This window comes from Meleagris gallopavo, chromosome 1, assembly GCF_000146605.3.
Source record: "Meleagris gallopavo isolate NT-WF06-2002-E0010 breed Aviagen turkey brand Nicholas breeding stock chromosome 1, Turkey_5.1, whole genome shotgun sequence".
NCBI lineage: Eukaryota > Metazoa > Chordata > Aves > Galliformes > Phasianidae > Meleagris > Meleagris gallopavo.
This window is the reverse complement of record NC_015011.2, coordinates 161876275-161893237: the sequence shown is the minus strand read 5'-3', so window position 1 is coordinate 161893237 and position 16963 is coordinate 161876275. Positions and strand designations below refer to the sequence as shown.

The following is a 16963-nucleotide window of genomic DNA, read 5'->3' as shown; positions in this document are numbered from 1 at the left end:
TCAAATGTTATACAAGGTAAGAAATGAAACTGCTTGTGACAATGACTAAAACTTTTGACCACTTGGTTTTCTGCTACAGTACAATATCACAGCACTGCTTCACCTTCTCCTATTTTATTGCATAAGGGTGAAAAAAACTAACCCTAGGGAAAAGTTTCTCAAGATCCCTATGAAAAAAAAAATAAAATAAAAATTCAAGCATTTTAAAGAGAGAGGTTAAGCATGGGCCTTTTTTTTTGAGTAAAAAACCTGGCAATTTCATAGCATCTACTTATTAAACCAGAGCAACACTAACTTCTTAGTACGCTGATCCATTAGTCTTCCCAGTAATCACACTATTACTCTGCTACCACAGGTATTTTCCACCTGTATTTTTCTCTTAGTTGACTGAAGTTCTTTACAGTTGACTGAAAACTTACTGAAGTGAAACCTGGCCTTCTGTGTATGAACATTCATAAAATAAAGAGGACAAACTGTAAACAGAGCTGGATAACATTCTTACCCCAGATTATTTTAAAACTTTGTGCGTGGATTTTTCCCTTCACTGAGGGTTTTGAAGGTGCTCCAGGTTTGTCTGGGCAAGTAGTATAGTCTACTGTCTCACTTGGACTGCTTTTCCCTTCTGAATTATAGGCAATGACCTGTAAATGTACAAAAATTATTATAACCACAGAAGAAATATACCAGTATGCTCTTCAATGTTAATGGTAAGAACAAATTAACTTATATGTATGTGTAGACAGCTAGACAATATGCCATCAGGAGGAATGAATCTATTATGTACCTTAATTTCATGGTTTTTTATTAGTCCTGCAGTTAGTCAACCACTATGCTGAAATTAACAATGCCTGTGAACTGCTAGAAAGAAAAAGAATCCTTAAAAAAAACCCACAAAAAACCCCAAAACATCAAAACTAGTAATGGTGAAGCTGGAACAAACAAACCAAACAAAAAATCAATAACCTGCCATATCCTCCAAATTTCAAATGCTGGTGTATAAAGTTAGGTTTCTACTCAGGGCATTAAACCAGCCTGACTATAAAAGGTAGTTATGACATGCAGCTCTCGGTGGTGTTAATGGAACCTGTAAGTGCTCAATACAGCACAAACTGCTTTAATTCAAGTGAAGGATTTGAAAGCTTGTTTTTTTTTTAAAAACTAAGAGACTTGGAAATTAGTCAGGTCTAAGAGCTACTCCTTTTTTCATTACAGTTCTGCAGGACCATGGGATCCTGTTCAGAGCAAGGCAGCAATGCACCCTGGCAGCAGTGAAGGTAGATTGTTTCATGGCCTGCCTCAGCAAGCCTTTCACTAGCAGAGCAAGGGATGTGATTTTGCCACTCTGTCCAGCATCATTTAGGCCAAACCTAGAACACTATTCCCAGTTTTGGTACTCCCAGTTCAAGAGACACTGAGAAATTGGAGAGTGCAGAAAAGAGCCAGCATGATGACTATAGAACTGGAGAATATGATATAGGAGGAAAAACTGAGGAGCCTGAGTTTACTCTGCCTAGTAAATGTAAGTTTCAGTGAGGGGCATCTAATCACTGCCTTCCAAAACACAAGAAGCAATTAAAGAAAATACGAAAACACTCTTTTGGCAAAGATATGTGATGACAGGACAAAAGAGCATGGGCACAAATGTGTCAGGGGAAATTCTGTCTGGATATAAAAAGAGAAATTGATCACCAGGAGTGCAGATTGCACAGCAAAGAAGAAAAATCTCCCTTGCTGGAAATACTGAAGTTTCATGTCAACAGAACCTGGGATAGTCTGTGATTCTAAGAAAGCAAACTGCTGCTATTCTTTACTTTCTTGTGCAGTTAATTTATCTTGTATTCCAATTTGTTCCTAGCAAAAATCTAAGCAACCTAAATATATATATATATTTTCTGCTTTTATATTTACTTAAGAATTAAATAGAATCCAAATGATAGGAATGATGTCACTACAGCCTGAGAAGAGGAAATGTGAGCTAACCTGCTTCTTAGACATCCTCCTCATAGAGTTTACAAGATTAACAATCATCTGTTTGTTTTTCTGCCTTACAAATGAAGTTACAAAGACAGTTGGTATTTACGTATCATAATAAGGTTTCCAATGGTTACAAAGTTTCTTTCAAAAGCCTTAAGGAATATTACTACTAATTAAGTCTTTCTCCTGTATAATAAAAATTAAAGACCTGATTAGCGCAGAATTTGTTTCTCCTTTATGCCCCATGAAAGTGAACAGACTTCTGCTAACAGTTCTGTTACGAAAACCGTAGTATAAACATTGGTTCTTTATTTTAATGATAAACTTGGGATGCTCAAGTTAACCACGTACTTAGTAAAAACGTATAGGATTAACATAGAGGGTTACTTTCAAAGGAACACTATAATCAAGTACTGCAAGAGCCAGTTCCAAACTGCTTAGCTGCTTTTCAGTTTAAATACATGTATAAACTGAACAGTGGCACCATCTTAAAAATATACTGTAAAATTTAAATCACATAAGGATTAAGTTATGGATAAGTACCATAAGATGAATGCCTACTGTAATCTTTTCCACTTCTGAAAAAGTTTGAAGGCATTCAAGGCTAGGCTGGATGTGGCTCTGGGCAGCCTTGCCTAGTGCTTGGCAATCCTGCACATAGTAGGAGGGTTGAAATGAGATGATCTTTGTGGTCCTTTTCAACCCAGGCCATTCTATGATTCTATGAAGTAACAATATTCAGAGCTGTAAAATACTTGCTGTAATTTCAAAAGGAGTACTTAAAGTTATTAGACTCAAAACAAACACAGCAAGTGCTGGACTGCTCCCTCTCATATTGCTAAAAGATGCTGTTCTTAAGCAGCTCCACTTCTTGCTTATGAAATAGTCATTTAGGTGTATGCAAGAAAACAACTATGGACATTTTTTTTCCCTAACAGACTGGAGACCATTCTGATTCTGCTTCATACATAAAAGCCATGCAACTGTTCAAGTGTGACTCCTCAGCTTGCAAGTTAGGACCTTCAAAACATAAGAATGGACTCAGCATCACAGTAATATGAGTGATTTACTCCCTTGAGTTCAATCACTGCATAGCACTGATACATTTAAAAAAAAAAAAGTCAAACTTGCTCCTTACCCTAAGAGTTGAGATGTTTACTATCTACCAAAGAACTGAGTAATAGTACCTGTGTAACAGAGAAGCCAAAAAAACAAACAAAAAGCCCCGCAGCTGTTACAAGCATGGAGTAATGAGCAAGAATTACACATTTCAAGATGCCTGCAATGGTGCTATGCCCTTTCAGAGGTTCATAAACTTCTACAGAGATGACCAATAAAGCAATGAGACGATAGTTTTAGGAGAGAGACTGGTTTCCCTTCAAATTTGGTTTCCCTTAAGTCAATGAGTCAAACCTCAAGTTCCAAAAAAGACCCAAACAGCCAGTGGAAGCCATCCAAAACCCAGGTATGTTAAAAATCTTACCCTAAACTTGTACTTTGTACTACGCCTCAAATTCTTCACTGTGTAGGTAAGATCGTCACCATCGTATTTTGGCTTGAAACCATATCCCTGCAGAATCAAAGGGGATTACTTGAAACATGATACCTGTCGACCAGATTCTATAACATCGTTCATATAAATAAATTACTGCATCTTAGAGTGTAATTGTTTTATGTTTCTCTGACAAGGTAATTCAGTGCAACATCACTGTGTAAACACAAGGTATTTTATTTCTACCACGCGTATGTGCTGTACATGGAAGCCAAGTATAAAAATAAGGGTGGGGTGAGGGAGGAAATGAATTAATCGTTCTCCAATTCTGAAGAGGAGAAAAGAAAAATAAAGAAAAGTGCAGAGTGTCAAGAGAAATTATACCTAACATTTTCCAGTGGTAGAACAAAGGTGCTTATGCTGAAATAACATCTAAAGGGACTGCACTTCATCATGCAATTACTTTGACCCATTCGTACAGAGCTGAACTTTCACAAGCAAAATTACAAAGCTAAAAGTAGCCTAGAAGTCTGCAGGATCAGGATTTAATACTGATGACTGTTGCAGTGGAAAGGAGAAAGTTAAGTGATGTGGTTGCTGTAATGACAATTCATTAGTTTCATTTCAGAAAACACAGTTCCCTGTAGAATATTCTAGCAAAAATAATCACTGTTGCACTTAAATACAATGATGTATCAAACACACACTATAATCTCTTTCTTAAACTGCAAGTAAATATTTTAAACTTACTGAGTTCTCATCTTCCATCTCCAGTATATATGAAATTCCTTCATCTGACGGTGTTCCTGAGGGTTTTGTCCACTGTAGGGATAACCAAGTAACTCCAGCATTAATCAGCAAAGGACTTGCTGGTGCAGTTGGGGCAGTGCCTGAGGTATGATACAGGACTTCTTCACTAAAACCACTGTGTATGATAAAACAGACAGCATGTAAAACTAACCAGACACAATAACTGATATCTAGAAAAACATCATTCTTACTAAACACAGCTATGACAATTTTTTGGATATGTGCACAACTAGAAATTGGTACATGCAGATGACTTAACTTGCCCATGAAATCTATTGGTTATAAACAATTTGAACAAGGTTAACATAGTCATAATTGAAAGATTCCTGCATGTGACATAATTACAATGTTTTGCTAAAAAGTTCTGCTTTTACTACTGTCATCTCTCTGAAACAGTAGAGCTCTATGCAAAACAGTGTACTAAGCCTATTCAAAATAAAAACACAAAAATATAAAAACATATATGGGAAGGCCCCAAACTACTCTTTGCTTCCCAGGCAGCAATCAATACAAATTATGTGCTTCAAGTATGTTCTGAAGCACCAGTCTCTACAGTGATTCAGAAAATAACAGAGTATTGTTATTCAGTGTTCAGTTGCTTTAACAGTTGGCAATATGAAAGTAGAATGTACACCAGACAGTCTCCGAACACAGCTTTTAACCTCATCTGATGACTCTTAGGTAAGTTACAGAAAGAGAGCTAGGGTGAAATGGAGGCATGCAAAAGTCATTACATGGGTGTATCACACAAACAGATGACAAAAAAAAATTGTTCTCAGCTGGAGTTCATTCAGAAATTTGCTGCTTCTACATCACATCTGAAGAAACACTTGTAGGCTTGAGAGTCTAATTTTTTTGTAAACTGTATGAACCAAATGTCAAATACATAACTTTAATCTAAAAAATACACACCACTGAAATGAGCATTAAGAAGCCCTGAAAACTGAACTCATTGTGTGGCTTGAATAACAGAACCAGTTAAAGACCTTGTGTGTCCAAATCTGACATTCCTAGAAGTCAAAATACAAAGACACCTTGATGTTACTTTCTCTTTTACTAAACTATATTATAATATCACACAGGTTGTAAACTTTGGTCTGCTTTGGAGTCTTTTGGGCATTTAAAAAAATATCTCACAGACAATACCTTATCAAATATGCTGATAGCATCCAAACAGACACAAAGTCTGTGTGGGCATGTAGATTGTGAAATGCACTGTGAAGCAGGAAATGGAAAAGTGCAAAGGAAAAGAAAGCTTTAAGGCAGGAGGAATAGCATTTTCTTTTTTCCCTTGCCAAAAGTTATGAGGAATTCATTCTCTGAAATGAAAATGATGTGATACTCACCATCTACCCATGGAGAAAAAAGTTCCAGCACTACATAGTTGGGCTAAGAAAGAATGAAGAGAGGCTAGACAGATACTAAGCCTATCTCTACTCACAAACAACTACTGAAGCACTTCACAAGTAGATGCAAGGAAAGAAAAAATCCGAATCACCTTAAAAAGCCTTATCTCTGAAGCACTCCAGCATCCATTGGAATCAACTAAAAGAGTTCCAGTAATTCTCAAAAGTGAAATGCTCTTAAACATTTCACGTAGAACACAGTAATACTATATTCTTTTAAATAGATTTTATTTTTCCAGGTTGGTCTGTGGTCAGAACTGAATTTAAAAATATTAGCAAGTCAAAGACAGAACATCCATTCTTGTTGGCAAAATCATTTAGCCAAAATTCAGTCTTCAGATAGCTAATGTTTTCAACATGCTTCGTAAAGACTAAATTGACACACTACACCAGTAAACATCATTTCAAAAGGCTTCTTAATTCAGTAAGGCAATACAGTGCATCTTTACAATGCTATGAAATACAGGTTAAGAAATCTATTTGACATGATTAGCTTAAAAAGGGCACTTCACTGATCACTGTCCTCCAACACAGAAGGAGCACTGTTCTTCCTCTGCTTACACAGCAGTAGTGTTTATTTCTTGTATGTGGGTACTCCTAGAGGGTACCTTTACAATCAGAAAGAACTGGGAAACAGGAAGAGAACTTGAGCACCAGACCCTGCTTAACTGTCATCTCACTCCCTGCCTACTCTTTTGAACAGTTTCAGTTAAATCTCATCAAGACAAGTCCAGGAACAACTCAGAGAACACTTCATTCCAGAAACATTTTCCAGAAGGCAGTAACGTAAGAAAGACTCTGCTGGAGCACTCTGAAAGTCAATTTAGCCCACTATACAGTCCACTGCCCGTGGCCCAAAGCAGGAGCCTAAGGAAAGACGTAAGAACAGATGATGAATGCAACACATTCCCTGGGTACTCTCCAAAGCCTCCAAGCACATGCATCTGAGACCTCCTGAGGCAGCTGTAACTTTCACGTATTCAGCCTGCAGAAGATTTCTTCTATCCAGCATGACTTACACCCTTGGGTCTGGCTCCCTAGTTTTAAACTGTGCTTTGATGCTGTCCAAGCAGGCACTGCTCCCTCCAGCGCTCCCTTGTGCCAACTGAAGGACACACAACACACAATTCATGTTACAAAAACACCACTCTGGTCAGCTGTAGCACAATGCTAAAAATATTTCAAACACTGATTAAAAAAAAATATGGCAACTGTACACTCATAGCTAGAGAAGCCTTGATTTTATACCTCATAGGATCTAAAGGTCCAAGTGCTAGGACACAGTGTAGACACAGGCAGCCTTCTCTAGGGATAATGAGCACTAGTACTGATTGCATTAGCCAGCCTTATCACTTCACCAGAGGACCAAAAAAGCATTACCAAGAGCTAAAGCATCCAGCAGTGTAAGCCTAACCTGACAACATATTAATTTTGCTTTGCATTTTTGAATTCTTACTTACATTCTCTACTGTAGTCAGATGCCATTCATTCAGAAATTAAAAACAACGTTTGGTGCTCTACAACTTGTGAAAAGTAGAAATAAAAAATTATAACTGCATATCCTAAGCATTTATAATAAGCTCTGGGAGCTCAAAAGATTTCAGCAGTATGGTAACATTATATTCTGCCCATTTCCCACAGTAACTGTGACTGACTGACTTAGGTAAAAGGACATATACAGGCAATGGGATAGGGCAAAGCACAACATCCTACAGACAGGCCTACAAGATGCAGTATGGGTTCTGATGGCCTTACTTCCTGCTCCAGCAGAATTCCTGACATCTTTTTATACTGTGTTTACTACAATGCTACATTTAAGGAGGGCTGATCAAACCCTGGCAAACTGGTAGACCAGCTTCAAAAAATGCCTTAGGTCTGAGCACCGGAGGGAATGGTAAAAGGTATCTCTGCTCACACAACTTCAGTACAAACTGCAGCACTAAAGCCATTCAATTCTGACCTTCTGGCAGGGTAATTCATCTTTTAGAACAGCCACCAACATTTCAGTAGAAGTGTGTATTACATCAGACACAACAGTCACAATTTCATTGAATCTGTGAGTCAGTGCAAAGTAGTGGTTAGAGAAAAATTCTACTGCAAATCAGAGCAGTAAGGAGCAGGTTCAAGGTAGCAACCTTCTGACGAGGTCAGTGTGAGTCTACAAACACTAAAACTAAAACTTAGCACAGCCTGGGCTGATTCCATGTGATAGCAGCTGGGCTGTATGTGCTACACTTGTGCTACCACTTTGTGTACAAAGGTAGTGTATGAAGGTTATAGAAGGCAGTTTGAGAAATTAAGGTAAGTGGCAGGAGTAGCTGGACTATCTACAGGTGATAGCTGCTTATAAGGGGGGCTGAGATCTGTAGCACTTAGATGCCAAGTATGTCATATGTTATGGCAGTAATAACACAGCCAGAATAACGCCTGAACAAAACAGATGATGTCAGGAATCACCAAGCAGCTGAAGTTAGAAAGGATTTCTGGAGGTCATCTTGTCTAACTTCCCTTACTCAAGCAAGGTCAAGTGATGCACAGTAGACATGTAATCTGCAAACTGAATAATCCAATCACATACAGTAAATTAACTATAAAAATCCTAGTTGGACAGAAATCTTGTTTCTTTAAATGCCATCATATGTTTTCTCCAAAGCAAGTAAACATATGCATACAAATGCATTCTGTATTTATGTATAGAACAGTAATATTTACCTCATCCCCATGTCATTTTTGGCTGCTAGTCTGAAGGTGTACCCCATTGCTGGTGATAGTTTAGTAATCCTATACTGCTTCTGTTGGCCATAATAACACTGGCAAAACTCTCCATTTCCTTTTCCCTAAAAAGGAATAAATTAATCACATTATTCACCCTATTAAATATGTGTCCATCAATTCAAGCAACACACATATGTGAAGTAAACTCATTTTTTGTAGTGGAACATGACAAAAATCCCTCACACAGTGAGACTTTATATAAAACTTTTGCATATGTATGACATTAAAGGCTTTTAAAATTCTGTTCCATTTCCCAGCTCCAAGGGACTAGAAGGAGAAAGCCCAGTACAGCTCAGCAATCTCCCACTTGGGAAAGGTTTTGGGTAGGAGCTGCAGATGTTTGTGGGGACAGAGCTGACTCAGCCCTTTTATACCAATGAAAGGCCGTTATAGTAAAGTGATCATTTATTGTCTACTCGAGAGAAATACTGGCTAAAAAGCCACCATTAAAAGTGGCAGAATCATGTAAGTAAGAAATATCTGACATTTTACATATCCTAAGAAAAAAAAAACTGGGCAGTAACCAGGATTTCACACTTGCTGCAGGACTTATTTCTCATGTTCCTACGTAAGCCATAATCATCACACAACGTGATGTGCAGTCACATAGAGCTACTTTTGAAAAACACAAAAAGAAAAATAGAATAAATTGCTTACTTCATCCCATTCTAAAAGGTAACTGTGGATTTTAGAACCATTATCACAAGATGCCTGCAACAAGAAAAAACAGAAACTTGAGCTGTAATTGGATACAAGATCACCTTAGGAAAGATGCATGTGTGTATCAGTTCATGACACGACCAGTGGGGGGCAAAATTATGTCTCCTTTATATGACTGTTTTACTTGCCAAGACAGTCCTTGTGCTGTTTCCATCCAGAACATGCTTTCTTTTCTTTTTCTTCATTTAGATTTTGATAAAGTATTCAGGCAGCAGTGTAAAATACACAGAACTTTTCTAAGCAGCTAGACTGCAGGTCTGTTCAAATCTCAGTCTTTCCAAGACACTCCATTTGATTTGTATGAATAAGTCTATGTTTAGTAACAGAGGGAGAAACTGGTTCTTCAGTAAAGGAGGGGACCAGAACACAAACCAGTGACTCTTGTTCAAACTCATTAACTTTAATTACAAAGGCTCCTGGCTTTTCTGGGAAGTTTTTTCTTTTTAATGAAGTCCACATTTAATCTGATCTACATACCTAAGACACAGAACAGTGATTGAAAGTAGTTATAACTGGCAAAAAATTCTGTTTCAATAAACTGGCATTTTTTTCACAAATCTGAAACTGATGAAGAGTTGTAACTGCCTGTTTTAAAGGTCTTAAGCAGTTCTTACCTTCCACTGCAAAGTAAGAGAATTTTTGGTCCGATTAGTTATCCTGGGCAGATTTGGAGCATCAGGTTCACAACTCATTGTGGTAAAACTCTCTGCTTCTGAAGGACTCCCCTTTACACAATTGCATTCCACTTGGACTCTAAATGTGAAAAAGAGTCAGAAATGTTTTACTTCAAAATCTGTGTATAAAATTTCCAAAGAAAACTGAGTATTCAGAATTAAGTCACTGCCTTCTATCTCCTTACATAATATATTATTTTTATATATACATAACTGGTGTAAACATCTTGGTTGACAAAAGTAATGTAAAAGAAGAGCCCTTTACTTTGGATCTTTACAGTTATATTTGAAATATGCTCACTATTTGCTGTACTTTGATACGGAAATAATGGTAACATCTTGCAGGCTTCTTATCTGCTGTTTGAACTCATAATACAGATAATTATTCTGCAAGTGCTTTTGTGAGATAGGCACAATGAAGCTGTTAAGGTACTTTCAGACTATCTTTTGCATTTAGTAGAGCTTACTGAGTTGTTTCACCCTGTCCTTTCCTTTAGGAAGGCTATGCACAAGCTCTTCTTGTATTTCTGAAGAATGAATTGTTGCCTCTGCCTCAAAAAGGAATGGTTTGCTTTGCTCGTAGCTCTTCTCCAACATGAAATAAAAGATTATTTCCTGGTCTTCTCCCACCCTCCTCCTTTTCCTAGCAGCTGCTTAGCTATGCCTCGTTTCTTTCTTGGGTGAATGCATGCGTTACTTTCTTCTGATTCACTTGTTTCTTTGAAAGACAGAAACAAAAAAACCAACCAACAAACAAACAAACAAACCCTTTCCTCTGATCACTGTAACGTATGAGACCTGTGTCACCTGCTTATGAAGCTTATGAACAGCAAGTCATGGGAAATGTGACACTGCAGAATACATGAGCATGGAAACCAAAACATCTAACAGTGACTAATGTTGCACACAAAGTTATTTGTCTTTACAAAAAGTTGCAGATATCAAATTTGTCCATTATCTTCATAGCTCAGTCTTTCTCATCTTCCTTTTTGGCAATGGTCACACTGGCAGAATTCTAATTACTAGTTCAAGAAGAACTTAGATGGCTAAGTCATCTAATCACATGAATCTTCTACAGTGATCAGAAACAAATAAAATGGAATCTGGAATCTGAACACAACCTGATAGAAAAGGACATTCACAGGGAAAAAATGTCCTGGATTATCACCTCTAAGCTCCATATATTTTCAACTTAAATGTAATTGGATAAAGTGCTTAAATATTAATAAAAATAGTAACAAAATCACAGAGAAACACTTGCATATGAAAGTCTAGTCAATTTACCACTCATGCTTCTCCTGAACACAGTGGCATACCATAAATGAGAAGGGTGGGATGAACAGAAAACCTTCTTCGGCTTTCGGTTTGGTAATGGACAAAACCCTGGAAAAGGCACTAGAAGTCCCTCACACTGATAAGCCAGAATTTAGCACTCCCTTTTGAGCAAATGGGAATCACGAGAGTACTCTGTAACTGAAATCCTTCTCCTCCCCATTGCACATGGAAAGAGGCACATTTCTGACTCACATCCTTATGCACCCTGTCCTTCCTACCAGCTGCCTCTAAATGACTTCTGAGCACAAAAGTCTTGGGATTTCCAGACTGGTCTACTGGAACAAGGAGAAAGCAGCGTGAAGTACCAGTAGGAAGAACATTCTTGTGCAAGGCACCTCTACTACTTGTGAGGAAATGGCATAAAAGAAGCATGGTGCCATTGGTGCATGGCTTGAAGGAAATAAAAAGATCACTGCATTGGCATGAAGTGACAAGTAAAGAACATAGATATTGGGTGAGGTAGCAAAAAATGTCATGTTTTCCAAAATTGATTATGTGATGAACTAAACAAAAAAGGTTGGCTTAAAAATGGCAGTATTTCAGCTACCACTGTGACTCATCAGAAGGGTACCAAGAGATAAAGATAATTTCTGAAGGTTTTTGCAATCAAATGTGCAGACAGAGTGAAACTTTTAAAATGTTTCCATTGAATTTAGTTATCAGAAAAGGAAGATACTCACTTTGCATGGTAATCAGTTGCTGGCCTGAGATCATTTACAGTAACTTTATTTTCTTCTCCACTGAAAAGAAGTATGATTTTGTTAAAGAGATCATTTTAGAATTACATGCATTTATAAAAAGGCACATATCTAACCCATCTACCTTAACATTCCTTGTAAGGAACATATTTGTCAGTAGATTGTTTCTGTTGCTAAAGCATGCTAAAATGAAGACACATTAATCTTGGAATTTTATAGGCTTCCCTTGCTTTGTTTTTGTTGTTTTTTGCCTTTTTTGTTTTTAAATAAGAATTACCTTCTTCCTTACTCAGTTGTACTAGCTGACATGCTGGAGTGTGTGCATGTTCTTAGAAAAAAAGTACAAAAGAATTGGGACCTGTAGAAACATGGATATTTATAACTCTTCAGCCTTACAAACACGATTACCTAAAACTGTATATGATTGCATATACCTACTTATTAGAGCCTAGTAAGCAGAAAAGGCATCTATGAAACATCTATTACTCTGCTTTTACTGAATCAGCCTAGATTAGAAAAGCTCTTTCATCTAGTTTCTAAGGCAGGGATATTCAAATTGTGATTCATGAGCTGCTCCTAAGAAATTCATGAAAGATGGCTAATATAAACTCACTAAATGCAAAGGTTTGTCATTATTAGATAGCTCTTTATCTTTAATGATTAATTTTACTGCTAAATTTCTTCAAATTGCAGGGAAAAAAAAAACATGATTAAAAACCACTGGATTACAAATTAAACAGCTTGAGAATTTAGCTTGTTTCAATGCTGCTAGAGTTGTGTTATGCGAGAATCTACTTTATTTCATAAAGTAACAATCTCTTGCCAAGCAGAAAGGAGAAATACCCTTACTGGGAGGAGAGACAAGTACAGGAGTACATAAACACATGCAAAATTTGCATCTGTCACTATTTGTGTGCTTTACTACTTGAAAAGCTGAAATTTCTACTGTAGCTGATGTCAGTACAGCTAAGCAATATTAAAACACATTCAACATCTAACAGTCTTCATATTCTAATTATTAGTATAGACTTTGGTAATGAAACAGAGCCATTTCAACCGAAGAAAAGACCTTGTTTCAAAAAGAGATGTTGCACAAAGCTGCTAATTACTTAAATTTCCAAACAACAAGCAGATCTGAATGAGATTTTAAGCCACACAATTAAATGCAGCAGCAATAAAATAAAGAAAATGAACACCTACATATATACAGTTTTGTACTTTCCATCTTTCCCGGTATTTGAAATCATCACTTCGTAAGTATAAACCCCTGGTATGTTCCTCTTGTCAGTGTCTTCTCCGACATCAATGGATGGAGGTGACCACATAAGCAGTGCTGTTCTTGCCTGAATGTCTGACACCTGAAGAAATACAATTTTTGAGACTTCTGCCACTTAAATGCTATTGTGTATAAACAGAAGAGAACTATGCATCATTAGCAAATCAGACTATTTATACTGATGTATGAGCTACTGATTAGTTTTTACAGATGAAATGTAGATGTGGTACGGAGGGATATAGTGGGCATGGTGGGAACGGGCTAATGGTTGGACTAGATGATCTTAGAGGTCTTTTCCAACCTTAATCTTTCTATGATTCTGTGAAATCAAGCTGGAAACGAGAAAACTTGTTACCCTAGGGCTGATTGCAAAGTAACGAATGCCATCTAGTGGGCTACAGAGGTTAGGCACAGGAACAGGATGCCCAGGGAAGTAGTTTGTATGTTGCACCTGCCTAATATTACCAATCATTTCAAAAGAACTGACAACACATTACACCAAATGACTAGTTTCACAGTATCACTCATATATATATATATATATATATATAGTAAAAAGATATATTTTGAATAGTTGCCTTTGGAAACACATTACCAGAGTCTGAGAATCAAAATACTATTCTCACAACTGGTGCTCTTAATCCAAATGAGTCAACTTCAACATTGAAACAGAGAAACTGGGTTACTGGCATCAGATAAATGTTATTCCTAATTTCCAGGTAGTATCCCTTTTTCTATCAGTTAAGTCTACTTGCCTTAGCTGCTATAGATTTGAACATCAGATCTCCCCTTCCTTTCAGCAATTTTCTTATGCATTTGAAGACTCCCCTCACTTGTCTGAATCTCTCGTCATTTTCACCCTTCTCTTTGATTATTTACTTCTGTTCTATTACCTTCAATGCTTTGCCCAGAGTTACAATACTCAATGTAATGCTTTACTAGTGCCAAACTGCCTTATACACTTCATAGATCACACTTCTCTTTGTACATTCTAGTATGTCTTTTACACAGACTAAGTCAGGTTGGTATGAATGAAAGCTGGCATTATGTCTTACTGGAACATTCAAGCATTAGAAGTTTCAGCTGTTCACTAGAGAGAGTTAAGAGAGTGGGACATCAAAGACAACACTGGTACATCAAAGACAACATTCAACTCACAGAACTTAGACTAGTGAAATTAAACAAGGTGCATAGTGGAAATCTCTTGTATTGCAACAAAAGTCAGGAAAGAATATTTAATCCTGGTCTTAAGTCTCTGGAAGAAAAGTTATTACCCTGAGTTATTCATCCAGGGCAAATATTTGCTAGTCAACTGAAAACAGACAGAACTTCTGTAAGGCATCTAAAACAATAGATGACAACTTTGCACACAGTAACTATAACACAATGAAACTATATTATGCACCAAGCTAAAAATCAGTGACCATGTAGGTTGTTCTGGTTGTTTTACTTTGTGTAAACAGGGTATGAGACTAAACAATGTTATGAAGATCTGAAGCTTTGCTGTGGCCAATTTGCCAAAGTTTAAAATGCAACAGTCAGTGTAATTCAACATGAACAGAAATGCAAAGTGAAAAGTATTTGCAGAAGTTAGGAGGAAGTTTTTCACACACAGGGTGGTGACGCACTGGAACAGGTTGCCCAAGGAGGTTGTGATGCCCCATCCCTGGAGGCATTCAAGGCCAGGCTGGATGTGGCTCTGGGCAGCCTGGTCTGGTGGTTGGCAACCCTGCACATAGCAGGGGGTTGAAACTAGATGATCGTTGTGGTCCTTTTCAGCCCAGGCCATTCTATGATTCTATGATAAGTTGGGAATTAAGGATATCTTAAAACATAAAAAGCAACAGTGTATATATTAAAAAAAAGCTGCTATAATTTCTTTTTGTACCTACACATATACATATGTGTATAGGGAAAAAGGAGGAAAATATTGTAAATAAGCTACAATTTATTAGAATTTATAAGGGAAGAGATTCAATGAAATAAAAACAGCATTTTAAGAAATCTATTAGGAAAGCTCCAAGTCAGGTACTGCTCTATTTCTGCTGGTGTACAAGTTAAAGTTGTGAAAGAAAGCATTTAACAGTTAATGAGGCAGAAATCCATATTCACCCCATATAACACTGTAGCTGGACTAGAAAATCAACAACCTGTGGCAAAGGCACCAGGTCCAGTTGATAGTGCCCAGTGAAAATGGATGGTCAACTTTAAACCAGGTGGTCACATACTGGTTCCCTTCTGTGATGTACATTCGTGTTAAACCAAGCAGTGGCAAGAAGCCAAACCTAAACTATCAAGCATTGCTGAAGAGCACTGGGGAGTGAACTACTTAAGAAATAAGTGTAAGGGCTATACACCTGAAGATCTGGGAGAAACCTGCTCAAGTTGTGACAGTCATTTACTAATTACTTCATTAAGCAATTATTCGCTATTGTCCTTTATACTTGATGATCAGAAATATCCCAATACTTGACTTTTTAACACTAGCCAGAGCTTTAGTATGAGAACTAATCACTTAGAGTTTCAGAAATTCCCATCATCTCTCAAGTGCAGAACACCAGCATATTTTCAGGTATCTCTGTGATATGTGGAGGGAAAAAGTATTTCTGAAGAACGAAGATTAAAATCAGAAGAATCCACTACTCCTAGCTGCCCAATCTGAGACACTCAGGAGTAAATTTGAAAAACTTCATGTTACTAATTACTTATTCAAGCAACTGTAGTTGATTTTGGCTGCAGCTCTGAACATTCTGTGCTTCTTCAAAAGCAGATTATAATACTTAGACCCTAACACTGAGGAAACTGAGGTGGTCTGGGAAGTCCAACTTGGACAAGTTCATCTCCTTTTTAAAGATGTGCCATTTGGTTAAAAAGGTTAAAAAAAAAAAAAAAAAAAAAAAAGAAAGACAGTTTTAATATGTGCCAGCTGGATTGCACAAGCTACTTAACTGATAAGTGAACAGCACTATGTTCTAAAAGAACACACATGAGCTACAAAACATAATGTACTCCCAAGGACTTTATAATGTTATGTAACCAAAAACCATGAGTGACTATCCCTTCTTCTCATTAAATATCCATTCTTCATTTTGCTTTTGTCTTTTCAGTTCCCCTTGTCTTCTCTTGTACTTCCTTTGCCACTTGCTTAGTGAACACGATGGCTGGTGCAGACTGCTTGAATGCTGAGGAGTCAACATAGTTCATAAAAAAACATCCAATAGGACTCTGGAAGCAGCAAGGCTCATGTGCCTCATAATGCACCGGACTGACAAGAGATGCATTAATTAAAAACTCACCATAGAGCACACTGAGACACGGGGAAGCCCAACACTCCAGGTCTCCTAAAGGAGGATATGATGCGGTGGGCACTGTACTGAGCAGCACCTGCATGACCATCTGATCATCTGACTGCCATCACAGCTAGTACCTGGTATTCCCTGCGCTAGCACTGAAGTTCAACAAGGAAATAGGAGCTTATAGGAAATAGGAGCATCAAGAAAACCAAGAATCCCCATATACAAGAAAAACATTGATCAAAAGCCTGCAGAAATATTTCTGATGATAACTACAATCACAAGGTGTAGAAAAACAATCTCCCTGTTCACTTGTGGGAGACGAGGACAGTATTTCCTTGGAGAAACTGTGGGAGGCTTGCTTCTGATCATGCAAGGCCTCAGTAGGGAATACAATCTCCCTTCCTCTCATCTCATCACATTCCCCTAGGTGAAACATCGGCTAGCCTTCCACTCATCCACAGCTCTGACTGTCCTTGGCCTTCACAAAGAGTAAGCTGCTCTGATTGC

At 37.5% G+C, this 16963-nt stretch overlaps 1 protein-coding gene across 1 annotated transcript in view; it reads right to left on the bottom strand.

Annotated features, from left to right (window-relative positions):
• Positions 1–16963, bottom strand: part of FNDC3A (fibronectin type III domain containing 3A) — a 49198-nt gene that overhangs the window by 21633 nt on the left and 10602 nt on the right. Inside the window, exons 5-12 of the mRNA XM_010728806.1 lie at positions 13085–13242; positions 11867–11926; positions 9792–9930; positions 9115–9168; positions 8395–8519; positions 4217–4391; positions 3458–3544; positions 503–641 (exon numbers count right to left, since the gene is read on the bottom strand). Coding sequence (XP_010727108.1) covers positions 503–641; positions 3458–3544; positions 4217–4391; positions 8395–8519; positions 9115–9168; positions 9792–9930; positions 11867–11926; positions 13085–13242 — 937 coding nt within the window. The remainder of the gene's footprint in view (positions 1–502; positions 642–3457; positions 3545–4216; positions 4392–8394; positions 8520–9114; positions 9169–9791; positions 9931–11866; positions 11927–13084; positions 13243–16963) is intronic.